Raw genomic sequence first — 18,111 nt, 5'->3', positions numbered from 1 at the left:
AGCAGGAAAGGGGTATCAGCCATATGATCAGCCATAATCATATTGAATGGCGGAGCTGGCTATAAGGGCTTATCACATTTATTATCCACCACTCTCTCCTTTTCTGTATCACAATTTCTCTCCACGGATAATGATTTTTTTTCATGGAGACAGATTACTGTTTGTGATTTTTCCTTTGTGAGTCACTGTCCTTTTAGATCTCTAATACTTTATTATCTATTAGACAAATTCAGACTCCCAGGATCTATGTATGTTGTTATCACCCAAGTTGTTGTAAAATAAATAGTCACCCAGCTTCAGTATTAGCATTTGTTCCTGTACATAGGTCAGCTGCTGCATTGTGTGATTATGTTGCTTGAGACATTCAGAATAAAAAAATTGGTTCGTGGATATTGCTAGAAACTGGCATTTATTGCCCTACCTTATTGCATTTACAAATCAACCACGCTTATAGGTCTGTGAGACATATAGGCTATAAGTTAAGATGGCAAATTTTCTTCTTAGAAAAAACATTAACAATTTGCGCTATTTTACAAGATGTGGTGGTTTTCGGGAGAAGGCTATTGAGGTTTTCTTTTAACATAGATTTTATCGTTAGAATTCCTAGATTCCACAATGAATCTAAAATTTTATCTTGGAATTAGTGGTCAAGAGCCTAATAGTCACTTACTGCTGTAGTACACTATTGCATTCATCACCGCCTAAGTTTTAAGATATAATTATTTGTCTTTATTTAAGATTGAACAAACATATCCAACTATCTCAGAGACAAATAGATACATCAAAGAAAATAAGTTTAATTCAGAAAGTGACATGGGCTTAGTTAAAGTTCTGAATTTTAAGAAGGGTCTTAAAGGGAGTGAAGGAGATGCAAAGGTTGAAAGGATATTTTTCGTGAGATAATGTCATGAAATTCAAGGGGTAATTTTGGGCTTACTGAATGTATTATTTTTCTGTTGGAATCTCTCACGTTTTCCTGCAATTTATTTTAACTCTTCTCTCTTGTACAGAACTGTTGTGTATTTGGTGCTTGGAGCTAACTTTAAATAACACTCTGGACACGGGAGTAAAATTAACAAGCTTCTTTATTCCAGGACGCCACCTTGAATCTCTCTTGCGCATGCTATTACATACACCACAGGAACTTCACTTCAATAAGACATTTTGTAACTTCTTTCTAAGCCCTCATTCAATCACCCCTCTCTTTCCATCTCCCAAATCAATTGCCACTGTTTTAGCCAACAGGAAAATAAGTCAAAGGTTTAGGTCCAACAATGCAAATTGGTAAACTATCTGCTCTGAAATACTTTCCACTCATAGCCTATTTAAGACTAAAATTTTATCAGGGTGCCAATCATGGACAAAAGCATGTGGGAAAAATTCAGTTTTGGGGATGGAAATCTCTGCATGCAACTTTTCACTATCATCCAACCTCCCTGCAATATCACCTACATGACCTGTCCATGTTAGGCCCTGTGTTTGCTACAGGTATATTCAAACATTGGGACATACACCACTGAGTTCCAGATCACATTTATTTAGTTTAGTGTTGACGATTTATAGTAATAAGGCCAGATTTGACATTTCTCAAAACATTTTATGTAGAGTTTTTTCAGATGGCAGAGAACAAGTTTTATTTTCCCATTAATATGATATGGATTTAAAATTAGCTCTCAGATGATTTGAATTTGAGATGTCTTTAAATAAGTCTCCTGACCTTAGAAAGCTTTAACAAATCTGTACAAAATTTGAGTGCAGATTTACACTTAGATAGGAGAGTATTCCACTGCTTTTTGCAACTGCAACCAATAAACATTTAGTTGTAATGGAATATGCTGTAAAAATAGGGAAAAAATGGATGAAACTAAAATAAATATTTTACAAATATATTGAAAATGTCAAATGTAAAGAGTGGCATGTTATCAGGAGAAATATGCAATGTTTAATACGAATGAATGTTAAGAATAAGAATTGTACTATAGGTAATGGATATGACATATTTTATTAATGGTAATATGTTACCTTTCACTACCTATTTATCATAATTCTGAATTATTCATATATAGTAATTCAACAATGAATGTGAGTTGGTTTCTAAATGAGTAGTTGTAGGAGCTTATAGGGTATTAATACACTTTGTTTTCTTTTCATAGCATGGTTACTATAGCAGAACAGTAGTTTTAAGACTCCTTGAAAATAAGTACAAGTCATTGGTAAGTGTCCCAGCATTTATTCTCATATTTTGTAGGCATCATGGCTATATCAATAGTGATTTGAGTTATGTGCTGTTCCAGTACCATCAAAATTATTACGGCATTATATTCTGTATTGAATTTATGCACCCAACGTGATGAACAAGGAGAATGGAGATGGAGTTTAATCCGATTACGAGATGTTGCACTTGTGGAGGTTAAATGTAAGAGGGAAATATACGATTAATGGTTTCATCCTTTCAGCATTGATGTACAAAGGAATCTTGGGGTCCAAGTCTATAACATTCCTGAAAGTGGCAACACAAGTAGAGAGGGTGGTAAAGAAGGCATATGGCATGCTAGCTTCCATTGGTTGGGGCATTGAGTATAAGAGTCAGGAAGGAATGATGCGGCTGTATAGGACTTTGGTTAGGCTGCATTTTAAGTATTGCATGCAGTTCTGGTTGCCCCATTTACAGGACGGAGGTGGAGGGTTTGGAAAAGAGGTGGCGGGAGGGGAGGTGGGGGGTGCAGAAAGCGGGGGGTGCGGAAGGAGGGGAGGCGGTGGTCAAGAGTCAAGCGTGTTTTATTGTCATATGTCACTTCATTGTGACGTCATCAGGCGAAGCTTAAAAGGCAGTTTTGTCTTTTTTAAAAACTTTAATCACCAATAAGTCGTGAAATAATGCATAAAATCTTAAGTGAAGCTGGTCACTGCTTAGAGAGGAAAAATGTGTCAGAATATGTAAAAATTCTTATCGTTACCGCGTAGCATTTTGGCGAAAATATAAAGATATACAAATATACACGCACACATACAAGATGAGAGATTTAAAGTTATACGAGACGAACTGGCCTGTCACAGCGGAGGTATGGTCCCCCAATGCAATATTACACCACTCACCCATAGTCCCCATGGGAGGCAAGCAGAGATTTAGAGAGATATATAGACCAAGTTTTTTTTTTTTTTAAAGTTTTTTTTATATGTATATATTTTTACCTTTTCTTATATATTTAAAATTGCTCTTGTGAATCGCACCGTGGGATTGACTTTTAAATTTCATTGTACCATGTGCAATGGCAATAAAGAGATTCATTCATTCATTCATTCATTCAAGTGGGACACGCTGGGCCCCGTCCCCCAAGCTGGGGGGGTTGCGTGGCATTTGCGCTCACCCCGGAGACAGGCGCCCCCAAAGTCAATTAGCCATGCTGCGGTGCTGGCTCGAAGGGCCGAATGGCCTACTCCTGCACCTATTGTCTATTGTCCAATCAACCCCCACAAGGAAAACTATGGAATCTATGGAGGCAATCAGTCGTCTCCGCATTGGGAGGGGGGGGGTGTAGGGGGGAGGGGGGGGGGGGTTAGGAGGGGGGGGCGAGGGAGTTAGGGGGAGGTGAGCGGGGGTGGGAGGGGATGGCGGGGGGAGGTGGGAGGGGGGGGGGGATGAGTCAAGAGTGTTTTATTGTCATATGTCCCAGATAGGAAAACAAAATTCTTGCTTGCTTGGGTGCAGGGAAGAATATGTTCCCGAAACTGGACGTTACAGTTTTAAGGGAGGGGGCGGCGGTGTGAATAACCCAGGGCGGGGAGAGGGGGCGGGGGGGTGTAAATAACCCGGGGGAAGGTGTTGGCTGCCTTTTTGAGGCAGCAGGGGGTGTGAAGAACCCGGGAGGGGGAGTGTGAATAAACCGGAGAGGGTGTGGGTTGTGAATAACCCGTAGGGGGGGGGGGGGGCTATTGGTGCCTTTTTGAGCTGGGGTTGCTGCTTCTTCTCTGCGCTGGCTGTGGGGCTGGGACTCGACATCGGCGGCCCCAGGCCCACAGATAGCGCGGAGAAGAAGCGACAATCGCCGGGACAACCAACAGACCCGGACCGACGATACCAGCAGCCTCAGGCCCACAGCTAGCGTGGAGAAATGGCAATCCCAGCTCAACTCTCGTCCGGACCCCACGACCACCGTGCCCCCATCGTCGCAAGGCCTCACCGCTGTGGTCTCGATGCCTCCTTGATGCCACATACAAGATGAGAAGTTATAGAGATAGATATGTGTCCCGGGGAGCCACGCAGGCCCGATCCACCTGTTGAACAACCGCGTTGCCGATGACTGGGGTGACAACCCAAGACCGGAACGCGATAGGCCCAACTCGCCCCACAGGACTCCTAGGAGACTGCGGTGAAGCGATGTTTGGGCCAAAGGAGCCTCAGTGGTGACGACAATGGGAGCCTCGGCGGCAAAGTGGGCCTCGGTGGCAATGGGAGCCTCGGAATCGGTGGGTCTTCGTGGTCGATGAGTGTGATGGGGGAAGGGGAAGACAATGGGGACCCGGCCTGGGAGGACTGCCGTGAAGAACAATGGTAGGCCCGGAATGGGGGGACCGCTGTAAGGGACGGTAGGAGAACAAATGGGGACCCGGTGTGGGGAAGGGCACTCTAGTTTAGAATCCTCTGCCCAGGGGATAGGTCGCTGTTCGTTTGTTTGTTTGTTCGTTCGTTCCAGTGAAGGCGCTGTCCACGCAGCAGCCAGCCAACAGTCACTTGTCTTTTCTTTTTTTTGTACCTTGTGTGTTGTGACTGTCGGCAGACCAATTCCTCGTCCGGGGTTCAATAAAGTTTATTGTATCGTATAGTATGACAGAAACGTTTTCTCAGGCTGGAAAAAATTAAATACTAGAAAGTATATCTATGGAGAGTGGAGCAAAATGTAAAGTAGATGCGTCAGGCTGTTTTTTTAATAGAGAGGTTGATAAGTGCTTGGAACGCATTGCCAGGGGAAGTGGTGGAGGCCGTTACGATAGCATCATTTAAAAAGTGTTTTGATAGGCATATAGATATGCAGGGAATGGAGGGATATGGATTTTGTGCAGGCAGATAAGTTGGTCTTGGCATTATGTTTGGCACGGGCATTGTGGGCGAATAGGACTGATTTTATGCAGTACAGTTCTATGTAAACAAGGTGGGAGGGGGAGCGAATTACATTTTATTGAGATACAAGATCTTCCAACAACATCTTGAGGTAAGAATAATCATGATTTTCTCCCTTAATCTCACAGTTAATAATATAACCTGAGGTCAAGATTTTCCAACGATAATTGTATTCCAATATCTGAACTATGCTAGGATGACCACACATAATAATCTGTAGTTCTACAAGTGTTGTAAACTTTGGAAGCAAACTGTGACTAGCTGCATCAACAACATTATTCAAGATAATTCATTTTTATGTAGGAACATTTCTGGTTGCCAGTAGTATTGATTTGATACCCCCAGTCAAGCATTCTCTTTCAAAAATGACTGCTTAGTTATTAGCAAGGGATCAGGTTTTGAGAAAGTGGTCAATTTGCCTGATTTGTAGTATGGTCAGTTTTCCACTTAATTGGCTAATAAGATGGAAATGTTGTCTCTGCAGCTGTTACGACTCCCGAATGCAAGTACTTCAGAGCCACGTAACACAAGTCAAAAACCAGGTTCAGGTTCAAAAAACAGTTTTAATTATTCATTGGAACACAAAACTCAAACCTGATTTAAACAACCCAGTCAGGGATATGGATAAACCGACAAACAATTTAACAATGCTCCAGCCAGCCACGCCATGGGCCGTCGAACCGGAGATTCCAAAACCTGCCCAAAGAGATACAACCCTGAAACCAAACTACACGAAAACTCTAAGGTCAGCCCTTATCCGTCCCAATTCAATATCTGTTAACAAGGAATGGTGAAAATACACAAAGTTCTATGCCATGTGGTCAGGCTTCCTCGGCCCACACCAACAGTCTGCTCATCAGTCAGAGTCTACGACGAAGAGGGGAGAATCCTGGGAAGCTCTGGTATTTATACTTCAGATGAGTCACCCGTCACCTGACGCAGCTGGGCCAATCGGGTACAGGAGCCTTTAACCCCTCGATTCCAGACTCACAGCCACGAGGCCTGTACTTGGGATAGAAACAGAGAAAGGTAAGTACATAGCATTCACCAGGAGGGGGAAGCGCCTAACAGCAGCACATTCATTATATGCTCGTCCCATTACATTTCTCAGCAAAAGTACGAATCAATATGTTAGTCTCTATATGTATTTTCTGTATATCTGGAGTTTTTTCATGTTAACTTATTCCATTTGCCAATATTTGTATTGTCTACTTTTATTGAATACATTCAAATTCGAGAAAAATGTTTCAATTTGTCTCGATTGATGACAGGTGTAGCATGAATACACGAGAAAGTAGAAGCAACTTTAAGAAGAATGAAAATTAAGGAATTACTTGAGGAGGTGAATTGGTACCTGATACCTGAAGATAAAGTGGCAGGGGATCAGAGTAGGGTTCCAATCATGAAGATAAAATGGCGAGGAGATTGGAGCAAATGCAAAATATGAAAAATTTAGGGAGAGAAAATGGCACTGTTTCCAGCCTATTTTAAAACCATCCAATTGTGTTTTCCATACTTTTCAGTTTAACATTTGGAATTAAGATGGAAACAAGCAGAAAATCAAGGTCTGGGCCCTTGGATGGGACCAATGCCTGGGACAGGAAAATAATTGATTCCGAAAACATAATATTTGATTTCACACCTCTAACAGGAACAGGGCCTGCAGACCTGGGTGAACAATTAAATGGAGATGTCTTGTATCTGGAACCACATTAAGGCTTCTGCAAATTGTAGTTACATCAACATCACAGTACTCCTATGCTTTTTGCTCATGCTTTATAATGAGGACTGACCTGGATGGCACAAGGCAATAACAACGACTTGGTAGAGCTTAGAAAATCAAGTTTAAATTTTGAGAGAGTAATCTATCCTTGGACTACAATGAGTCATTTGAGGAAAATATTGTTCATATTTGGCATAGTTTTTCAAAAATATTTCAATTACTTTATTTATTCAAGCATTTAGAGGCATTTTCATAAGGGAACTTTGGCTTGGAAATGATTATTTTGTATTTATTCCATATGATGTAATTGGAGAAGAGTATTGGCAGCACGATTGATAAATAACAGTTGGAATTCCATCGAAGATGACTGTGTTTGGAACTTAAAACTGTTGCAAAATATTGTTGTACACAGATATTTCTCCATATTGTTTTCGAAAGGATTGAGACAGCGTATGAAATCATTTTGCAATATTTTGTTCTTTGGAGCCATATATCACAATACACAAATTGAATTAATTTGACGTAAAAAAATTGTATTTCAGAAAATATGTGCATGATACACCCTTTGGAGTATTTAAGGTGTTGAGTTATGAGGAGAAGGCAGGAGAATGGGGTTGAGAGAGAAAGCTAGATCAGCCATGATTGAACGGCGGAGTAGACTTAATCGGCCGAATGGCCTAATTCTACTCCTATAACTTATGAACTTGTGAACTTATGATTTACTGAATACTTCAATAACATAAGAAAAATATATTTTATCTAAAGTTAACAATTATGAAATGTGATTTTGGATACAGTTAAATAATTGTGTTTCATAATTTTGGATTCACTGTTGTTTGGTACATGTGTTTTCATAGCTCAGAGAACATTCACTATTCTATACTGTAAGATGAAATGGAGAATTTAATGCCGTAATACTTTTATCTATTTTTCTACAGATAACTGCAGCTGTTCAACAATGCTTGAATTACTTTGATTCAGGAAAATTAGAGGATGATGCTACTGACAATTTATGTACCATGCTTTATCACATAAGTAAGTAGCATAATTTGCTATAATGCTATATTTAGTGCTGTACACCAAAAAGGAGGTAATCTGTCGATACACATTTATGTCTTCAATATTAGCTGGTACAAAAGCTTGTTTTTCGCAGAATTTCTTTGCTAGGGGATTCCTATTAAGGAAATTCTGCTTCATTTTCTTTATGCAAAGATTGTTTTATTGTAATCTAATTTTTCATTTTTGTCTAAAGACAGTGGTCAGAGAACGTACTATACAGGAAGTGAATTGCAATACATTTGCTTCGTACATTCACTTTGTCTTCTGGGAAGAATGTTGATGTACACACATGGCAGAAAACTATTTCCTGTAAAAGTGAATAACAAAAAAGGTAAAAAAAAACAAATAATCAAATGAATTTTCCATTGCATGCATTTGACAAAGTGGCTGCTTCTGATATGGTTCACCACACCTGTTTCTCTATCTAAAATTTGAAATAGATACATAAAATTCATATGTTATGGTAGAGGAACTCAAATTTACTTGTTTTTGGACTTACATGCTATCCAAAGACTCAATATGTTGGACGAAATAAAATTCAAAAATATTTAATTCATTGCCAACTATATAAAGTGTCAATATCCTGAAATCTGTCACAAGCTACCCTTACTTCTCAGTGGTAATACATTATTGAGGAGAAAATGGAAATCTGATAATCGCTTTTAATTCTTGTAAGTTTTTTTAGTTTAGAGTGGATAGGAAAGAACATAAGTGAGTACTTGTGGTGGAAGTGAGTACAGGAAAAGTTACAAAAGACTCCCGAATTAATGGGAAGGAAAGTTCGAGAAGGGATAAGAGAGTAAGGTCAGGGCCAATAGTGATTGGAGCAAGAGGGGAGGTGAATACTGAAGTCAAAGTGTTGTATATGAATACGCAATGTATAAGAAATAAAGTAGATGAGTTTGAGGCTCAGTTAGAAATAAGCCAGTTCGGTATTCCAAAAAACGCAAGGAATCATGGGATTTGTCAAAGGTCATTCAAGAATAAAATAAGCAAACGGGGTGCCTCGTAGCAGGGGAGAGCTGGGTGTAACAGCGAGAGAAAGGGGGAGAGATGCGAGTGGGAGACAGGGAGAGATGGTGAGAAGTGGGGGAGAGATGTTTCAGTTAGATAGACAACCATAGGTAAAGCCATGGCTCGATGCGTCTAGGAGAGTCGAGAAAATGTCCTCAATCAAGACAATGCAACTTCAGAACCCCTTCGTCTCGACTGCGCTGAAGATTTCCGCGGGCGCAAGGAACAAATGACCTAAAGTTTGCATTGAGTGAACTGAGTGTTCTTACCGTCCGCATCGTAAACTGGCGATTTATGCGAGTGGTTGGATCCCGGGATCGAGGAGTCAGCGCCAGACAGGTGAGCGGCCCGCGGGAGCTGGTGCCTCTCCACTCACCGCTGGAAGAACTGACACCTCTACTCCCCGGGTCGGGCGCTGCCTTCTCGACCCCGCTGATCAGCAGCGGCCGACTAGGATTCCAGAGCATCGCCGATGCTTCACATCAGCTACTGAACCCCCGCCGTCTGTCCGGATAATGTGACCAACTTTGGTTGAGCTGAAGCTGGGATCCAACCACTCCCATAAAACGCCGGTGTACGGCGAGGACGTTAAGAACACTCAGTTCACTCAACGCAAACTTTAGGTCATTTGTTCCTTGTGCCCGTGGAAATCCCCGCTCCCATCCATCCCAACCACGGCGCAAAATCTAATGTGTAGGAAGTCTGAAGGAGGGTCTTCTATCCAGAGGTCCGCGGACGGGAGTTTCGGCCCCAGCTCGACCCTGCCTGTCTCGCCGGCGAGACGGGCGGGTTGAGCTGGAGTTGGTGCTTCTTTTCCGTGCCGCCTGCGGGCCTGGGCGCCACTCCTGTCCATCCGTTCCGCAGGTCTACACCCATGCAGCGGAATGGATTGCCGAAAGTGTTTATCCCGAGCGACCCATGACCTATGCATGCACAGTCGGAATACCGAACTGGCTTATTGGCAAGTATGATGTTGTGGGAATTACAGAGACATGGCTGCATGAGGACCAGGACTGGGAACTGAATATTTAAGGGTATGTGTCCTATCAAAAAAACAGACAGGTGGGCAGAGGGGGTGGGATAGTTGTTGGTGAGGAATTAAATTCAGTCCCTTGCGAGGGGTGACATAGAATCAGGAGATGAGAGTCAGTGTGGATAGAACTGAGAAATTGTAAGGGTAAAAAGACCCTAATTGGAGTTATCTACAGGCCCCCAAACAGTAGTCTGGATATAGGGTGCAAGTTGAATCAAGAGTTAAAATTGGCATGTTGTAAAGGTAATGCTACGGTTGTTATGGGAGATTTCAACATGCAGGTAGACTTGAAAAACCAGGTTGGTACTGGACCCCAAGAAAGGGTGTTTGTGGAATGCCTCCATGATGGATTCTTAGAGCAGCTTGTACTGGAGCTGACCAGGGAGAAGGCAATTTTGGATTTAGTGTAGTGTAATGAACCGGATTGGATAAGGGAACTCACGGTAAAGGAGCCAATAGGAGGTAGTGACCATAATATGATATTTTAATCTAAAATTTGAGAGGGAGAAGGGTAAATCGGAGGTGTCAGTATAACAGTTGAATAAAGGGGACTATGGAGCCATGAGGGAGGAGCTGGCCAAAGTTGACTGGAAAGATACCCTAGCAGGGATGACAGTGGAACAACAATGGCAGGTACTTCTGAGAATAATACAGAAGGTGCAGGATCAGTTCATTCCAAAGAAGAAGAAAGGTTCCAAGGGGATTAAGGGGTGACCGTGGCTGACAAGGGAAGTCAGGGACAGTATAAAAATAAAGCAGAAGAAGCATAACATAACAAAGATGAGAATGAAACCAGAGGATTGGGTAACTTTTAAATAGCAACAGAAGATAAATATAAAGGCAATACGGGGAGAAAAGATGAGGTACGAAGGTAAGCTAGCCAAGAATATAAAGGAGGATAGGAAAAGCTTCTTTATATTATTTACAGGTACTTTGGATCCGTCTTCACTAAGGAGGACACAAACAATCTCCCTGATGTTTTCTGCACTAACGGGAAAACAACCCCAGCCTACCCAATCTAATTTTATAAATTTTTGTCACCCTATCAAACTTAATCATATCCTTCCACCTCTGGCAAAGCGTTCCTTATCCTCACTACTCTATGTTTAAAAAAAACTTGCCCCGCATATCTCCATTAAACTTTTCCCCTCTTACCTTATGGCTGTGGCCTCTTTTATTGGAAATTTCCACCAAGGGAATAAAGGTTCTGACTATCCAATCAATGCCTCACATAATGTTATATACTCCTATCATGAGGGAGTACAGAGAAGGTTCACCAGACTGATTCCTGGGATGTCAGGACTTTCATATGAAGAAAGACTGGATAGACTCGGCTTGTACTCGCTAGAATTTAGAAGATTGAGGGGGGATCTTATAGAAACTTACAAAATTCTTAAGGGGTTGGACAAGCTAGATGCAGGAATATTGTTCCCGATGTTGGGGAAGTCCAGAACAAGGGGTCACAGTTTAAGGATAAGGGGGAAGTCTTTTAGGACCTAGATGAGAAAAAAAAATTTCACACAGAGAGTGGTGAATCTCTGGAATTCTCTGCCACAGAAGGTAGTTGAGGCCAGTTCATTGGCTATATTTAAGAGGGAGTAAGATGTGGCTTTTGTGGCTAAAGAGATCGGGGGTATGGAGAGAAGGCAGGTACAGGATACTGAGTTGGATGATCAGCCATGACCATATTGAATGGCGGTGCAGGCTCAAAGGGCGAATGGCCTACTCCTGCATCTATTTTCTATGTTTCTATGTCTCACCTCAACCCCTGAAGTTTCAGAGAAAACAATCCTAATCTATCCAATTTCTCACTGTGGTTGAAACCCTTGAACACAGGCAACATTTTGGTAAACTACCTCTGCACCATTTTGAAAGCCTCCCCATCTTTGCTGCAATGGGATGACCAGAACTGCATGCAATATTCAAAATGCTATGGAGTTGCATCATGACTTCCTGGCTCTTGTATTTAATGCCCCATAGCAATGAAGGCAAGCGTATCATATGCCTTCTTTACCACCCTATCTAATTATGCTGCCACCTTGTGCAGTCATATCTTTATAGATATCTGGGCATATCTTTATAGATTTGTCACTCAAGGAATGTGGATTGACTTAGCAAAGTACTGCATCTCAGTTCACCAGCTCATAATTTTTTGCATACCATGTGAAGCTTTGCTGTAGAGGCATAAATAAAAAGTAATGTCAATATTACCTGTTCTTTGAACCTGACCAAAAGCTCGACAAGGCATAGCAACATGGCAAGAAGTATAAAAACCAGCAGCATCAAAGCAATTATTTCTGAACAAAACACTGTTCAGTCTGAGCATTATTCTACCTTTCATGGAAGAATTAGATAAGTTTCAGCATAAAGCAAATGCACTTTTAGTCCTGTATTCTTAATTGGTGGGTTGAAAATAGAATATTTTATAACCAGCTCAAAAATTAACTGAAATAATTGAAACTTTGATGCAAACCTTGATGATAATAAATATTATTTTATTTCAAAATAAAACCTACATTTTTAATTGGCAGGAAATATTTATTATATTATGAATATTAATAATGTGTGAAATATATATATATATGTGACTGTACAGAGATTGTTGTGATAAAAATTGATTTTCACCTCAGAGATTGACATTGCATTAATTACTATTTTGATATAGAAATTAAACAACGATTTGTTCTCGAGGCAAGACTCAAATCACCAACATTGTATTGATTTCTTGAGAGATGTATGTCACAATAATGCAAAACAGTTAACAGGCCCGAACGTGCTGACTTATTTTCTCCTTGCCTGGAATCACGATTTAGTCCCCAAGTCTTGCCCTTAACCAAACTGTGTGAATAATCCAGCTGGCTTTATCTGCAACAGAGCTATTAGTGGTACAATGTGCAAGTTTTGTTTTGAATGCACCCAACATTCTATTATGGATAGCTTCACTGTGAGACTTTGTTAGCTATGAAGGTTTTAACTGTTTTAAAAGTATCTCATGTTCTCAGATGAAGAAAGATTCCAAGGGGAATAAGGCGTGACCGTGGCTGACAAGGGAATTCAGGGACAGTATAAAAATAAAGGAGAAGAAGTATAACATAGCAAAGATGAGTGGGAAGCCAGAGGATTGGGCAACTTTTAAAGAGCAACAGAAGATAACTAAAAAGGCAATATGGGGAGAAAAGGTGAGGTACAAAGGTAAGCTAGCCAAGAATATAAAGGAGGATAGTAAAAGCTTCTTAAAGTATGTGAAGAGGAAAAAACTAGTTAAGACCAAATTGGGACCCTTGAAGACTGAAAAAGGTGAATTTATTATGGGGAACAAGGAAATGGCAGATGAGTTGAACAGGCACTTTGGATCCGTCTTCACTATGGAGGACACAAACAATCTCGCTGATGTACTAGTTGGGTGATGGAGGAACTGAAGGAAATTCACATTAGGCAGGAAATGTTGTTGGGTAGACTGATGGGACTGAAGGCTGATAAACCCCCAGGGCCTGATGGTCTGCATCCCAGGGTACTTAAGGAAGTGGCTCTAGAAATCGTGGACGCATTGGTGATCATTTTCCAATGTTCTATAGATTCAATATCAGTTCCTGTGGATTGGAGGGTAGCTAATGTTATCCTACTTTTTAAGAAAGGCGGGAGAGAGAAAACTGAATTATAGACCAGTTAGCCTGACATCGGTGGTGGGGAAGTTGCTGGAGTCAATTATAAAAGATGAAATCGCAGCACATTTGGATAGCAGTAGCAGGATCGGTCCAAGTCAGCATGGATTTACGAATGGAAAATCATGCTTGACTAATTTTTGAGCATGTAACTACGAAAATGGACAAGGGAGAGCCAGTAGATGTAGTGTACCTGGACTTTCAGAAAGCATTTGATAAGGTACCACATAGGAGATTAGTGGGCAAAAGTAGAGCACATGGTTTTGGGGTAGAGTGCTGACATGGATAGAAAATTGGTTAGCAGACAGGAACCAAAGGGTAGGGATAAACAGGTCCCTTTCAGAATGGCAGGCAGTGACTAGTGGGGTACCGCAAGGCTCGGTGCTGGGACTGCAGCTATTTACAATATACATTAAGGATTTAGATGAAGGGATTAAAAGTAACATTAGCAAATTTGCAGATGACACAAAGCTGAGTGGCAGTGTGAACTGTGAAGAAGAAGCTATGAGGATGCAGGGTGACTTGGACAGGTTGGGTGAGTGGGCAGATGCATGGCAGATGCTGTTTAATGTGGATAAATGTGAGGTTATCCACTTTGGTGGTAAAAACAGGAGGGCAGATTATTAACTAAATGGAATCAAGTTGGGAAAAGGGTAAGTACAATGGGACCTGGGGGGTCCTTGTTCATCAGTCAATGAAAGTAAGCATGCAGGTACAGCAGGCAGCGAAGAAAGCAAATGGCATGTTGGCCTTCATAACAAGAGGAGTTGAGTATAGGAGCAAAGAGGTCCATTCTGCAGTTGTACAGGGCCGTAGTGAGACCACATCTGGAGTAATGTGTGCAATTTTGGTCTCCCAATTTGAGGCAGGACGTTTTTGCTATTGAGGGAATGCAGCGTAGGTTCACCAGGTTAATTCCCGGGATGGCGGGACTGCCATATGTTGTTAGAATGGAGCGGCTGGGCATGTATACTCTTAAATTTAGGTTCAGAGGGGATCTCATTGAAACATATAAGATTGTTAAGGGTTTGGATACGTTAGAGGCAGGAAACATGTTCCCGATGTTGGCAGAGTCCAGAACCAGGGGCCACAGTTTAAGAATAAGGAGTAAGCCATTTAGAACGGAGATTAGGAAAAACTTTTTCACACAGAGAGTTGTAAGTCTGTGGAATTCTCTGCCTCAGAGGGCAGTGGAGCTGGTTCTCTGGATGCTTTCAAGAGAGAGATAGACAGAGCTCTTAAGGATAGCGGAGTCAAGAGATATGGGGAGAAGGCAGGAATGGGGTACTGATTTGTGGATGATCAGCCATGATCTCATTGAATGGCGGTGGCTCGAGGGGCTGAATGGGCTACTCCTGCACCTATTGTCTATTGTGTATTCTGGTTATTTCAAGACTGCTAAATAGAAATAATTATTTGAACTTGATTTTTCATCACTTCATCCCAAAATAAAATGGGAAAAGTACACAAAATCACTGCAAAGAAGCAAGTTACCTTCTTTGTGTCCCAAATATTTGCCCTGCAAACCTCATTGAGGGAATTGGGATCTTGTTTCAGGCTTTCAGATAATGTATCTGGCACAGGATCCTAGTATATAATTCTATGAAATCTCATTGAGTCAGTGCACTGCTGTTGGACTCGATATCAAGTATTGCAGCTGAGTGAACTGACCAGCTTCATGGCTCTATTTGGTCTTCAAGACCTGTACATACATACACAACTTCAGCATTTCATAGCAGGTGTTGAAATCCATAACACAGTGATGAGAATATCCATTGGTACAGTTTGAACAACTAAAAATCAATAACTTTAATCAAAATCATAGGCAACATCTGGTCCAATGTTTAGGGACAATGAATATGTAGCAGAGTTATTACAAAGATTAAGAAGTCGAATAAATAACAAGGTTTAAAATGCGTAGGAAGTGGAGTAGCAGGGGAAAAAGTGAAGGGAGAGTCTGTAATAGGTGGAGAAATTAAATGACAGAAAAGATGTTAGTGCCAGGCAAAATAAATGGTGGTGGTATGGGTGAATTGAGAGAAACCCAAAAAGCTATATTCCAGAGGTGAGGTGTAATTAACTGGTTTTGATATTTGGCTGAATGTGGCATTAAGGAGCTCAAATTAAACTGAAGTAAGTAGACGTAAAGGGAAAATGTTTTTAACTTAATGCACAATAAAACAAGGAATAAAGATGTTTCAATCATTCAAGAAAATTATTATAAATGGACGAGTAACATTTACTTTTACAATACAGAACCAGTATCTCTGATGGACTTCCTTGTACTCTTGATTCGTATGATGTACCAGCATCCAAACACAACACAGACAGGAAATGTTACACAAACAGGTAATAATCAACTGGAATATTTTAGCAAAACGTGTTTAATGATGAAAATTAAAATCCTACATTTAAAGATTAGAATTAAATGAAGAAAGTGTGAGAAATCTAGATACTAAAATCTAAATTCTGGCAGTATCTGCAAAGTAGTTTTAAAGCATTTCCGACAAAGGGCTTATATGATCAAATCTTTGCTTCCTCGCACAGCTGTACATAACACATAGAACAGTACAGCACAGGAACGGTCCCTTCAAGCCACAATCAGTTGATTGATCTCCTGCCTGCAAATGATTCATATCCCACTATTCCCTGCATTTCCATGTTACTGTCCAAAAACCACTTAAACGCCACTATCATATCTGGCTCCAGCACCACCCCTGGCAATGCGTTCCAGGCACCCGCCACCACCAAAAACGCACACCCCCATTAAACTATTGCCCTCTCACCTTATAACTAAGCCCTCTAGTGTTGGACAATTCCACCCCGCGTAGAAGAAGATTCTGATTGTCTATGCGTCTCATAATTATATATACTTCTATCAAGTCTCTCTTCCACCTGCAACGTGCCAGAAAAATAATCCAAGTCTACCTAACCTCGACCCACTGCAGTTCGCTTACCGCCACAACAGATCAACGGTGGATGCGATCTCGCTGGCCCTCCACTCCGCTCTGGACCACTTGGACAACAAAAACTCATATGTCAGGCTGTTATTCATCGATTACAGCTCGGCATTTAATACAATCATCCCCTCCAAGCTGGTTACCAAACTCGCAGAACTGGGTCTCTGCGCATCCCTCTGCAATTGGATCCTCGACTTCCTCACTCACAGACCACAGTCTGTTCGTATTGGTGGAAATGTGTCAGCCTCGATAACAATCAGCACAGGAGCACCTCAAGGCTGCGTGCTCAGCCCCCTGCTTTACTCACTCTATACTCATGACTGCGTAGCCAGTCACAGTGCGAACTCCAGCATCAAGTTCGCTGACGACGCCATTGTTGTGGGACGTATCACTGATGGGGATGAGTCAGAGTATAGAAGAAAGATCGAGCAACTGTCCATATGGTGCCAGCGCAATAACCTGGCCCTCAACACCAGCAAAACCAAGGAACTGATTGTGGACTTTGGAAGGAGTAGGAGGGGAACCCACAGCCCCATTTATATCAACGGGTCGATGGTTGAAAGGGTCAAGAGCTTCAAATTCCTGGGCGTGCACATCTCTGAAGATCTTTCCTGGTCCGAGAACACTAATGCAATTATCAAGAAAGCTCATCAGCGCCTCTATTTCCTGAGAAGATTACGGAGAGTCGGTTTGTCAAGGAAGACTCTCTCTAACTTCTACAGGTGCACAGTAGAGAGCATGCTGACCGGTTGCATCGTGGCTTGGTTTGGCAATTTGAGTGCCCTGAAGAGGAAAAGACTACAAAAAGTAGTAAACACTGCCCAGTCCATCATCGGTTCTGACCTTCCTTCCATCGAGGGGATTTATTGCAGTCGCTGCCTCAAAAGGGCTGGCAGTATCATCAAAAACCCACACCATCCTGGCCACACATTCATCTCCCTGCTACCTTCAGGTAGAAGGTACAGGAGCCTGAAGACTGCAACAACCAGGTTCAGGAATAGCTACTACCCCACAGCCATCAGGCTATTAAACCTGGCTCGGACAAAACTCTGATTATTATTAACCCATTTTCTGTTATTTGCACTTTATCAGTTTATTTATTCATGTGTGTATATATTTATATTATGGTATATGGACACACTTATCTGTGTTGTAGTAAATGCCTACTATGTTCTGTGTGCTTAAGCAAAGCAAGAATTTCATTGCCCTATACAGGAACACATGACAATAAACTCACTTGAACTTGAACTTGACGAACTCTCTCTGTAGCTGAAGCCCTGTAATCCAGGCTGCATCTTGGTAAATCACCTCTGCACCCTCTACAAAGCTTCCACATTATTCATGTAAACGGGTGACCAGAACTGCATGCAATATTCCAAATGTGGCTTAATCAAAGTCATATAGAACTGCATCTTGACTTCCTGACTCTTAGTACTTAGTAATGAAGGCAAGCATACCGTATGCCTTCTTTAGCACCCTAACTACTTGTGCTGCCACCTTTAGTGAGCTATGAACCTGGACTCCAAGATCCCTCTGCAAAT

At 41.5% G+C, this 18,111-nt stretch overlaps 1 protein-coding gene across 2 annotated transcripts in view; it reads left to right on the top strand.

Annotated features, from left to right (window-relative positions):
- The window catches only part of tbc1d32 (TBC1 domain family member 32), a 150,212-nt gene that overhangs the window by 36,411 nt on the left and 95,690 nt on the right, over positions 1-18,111 (top strand). The window contains exons 11-14 of one of the 2 annotated variants that reach the window (XM_033021186.1): positions 2,154-2,213; positions 7,781-7,877; positions 8,095-8,232; positions 15,867-15,959. In XM_033021186.1, coding sequence (XP_032877077.1) covers positions 2,154-2,213; positions 7,781-7,877; positions 8,095-8,232; positions 15,867-15,959 — 388 coding nt within the window. The remainder of the gene's footprint in view (positions 1-2,153; positions 2,214-7,780; positions 7,878-8,094; positions 8,233-15,866; positions 15,960-18,111) is intronic. The other variant, XM_033021187.1, reaches the window with a different exon arrangement.

The sequence above is a fragment of the Amblyraja radiata genome, chromosome 5 (assembly GCF_010909765.2).
Source record: "Amblyraja radiata isolate CabotCenter1 chromosome 5, sAmbRad1.1.pri, whole genome shotgun sequence".
NCBI classification, from domain to species: Eukaryota; Metazoa; Chordata; class Chondrichthyes; order Rajiformes; family Rajidae; genus Amblyraja; species Amblyraja radiata.
The sequence above is the reverse complement of the archived record's forward strand: the minus strand, read 5'-3'. Positions and strand labels throughout refer to the sequence as shown.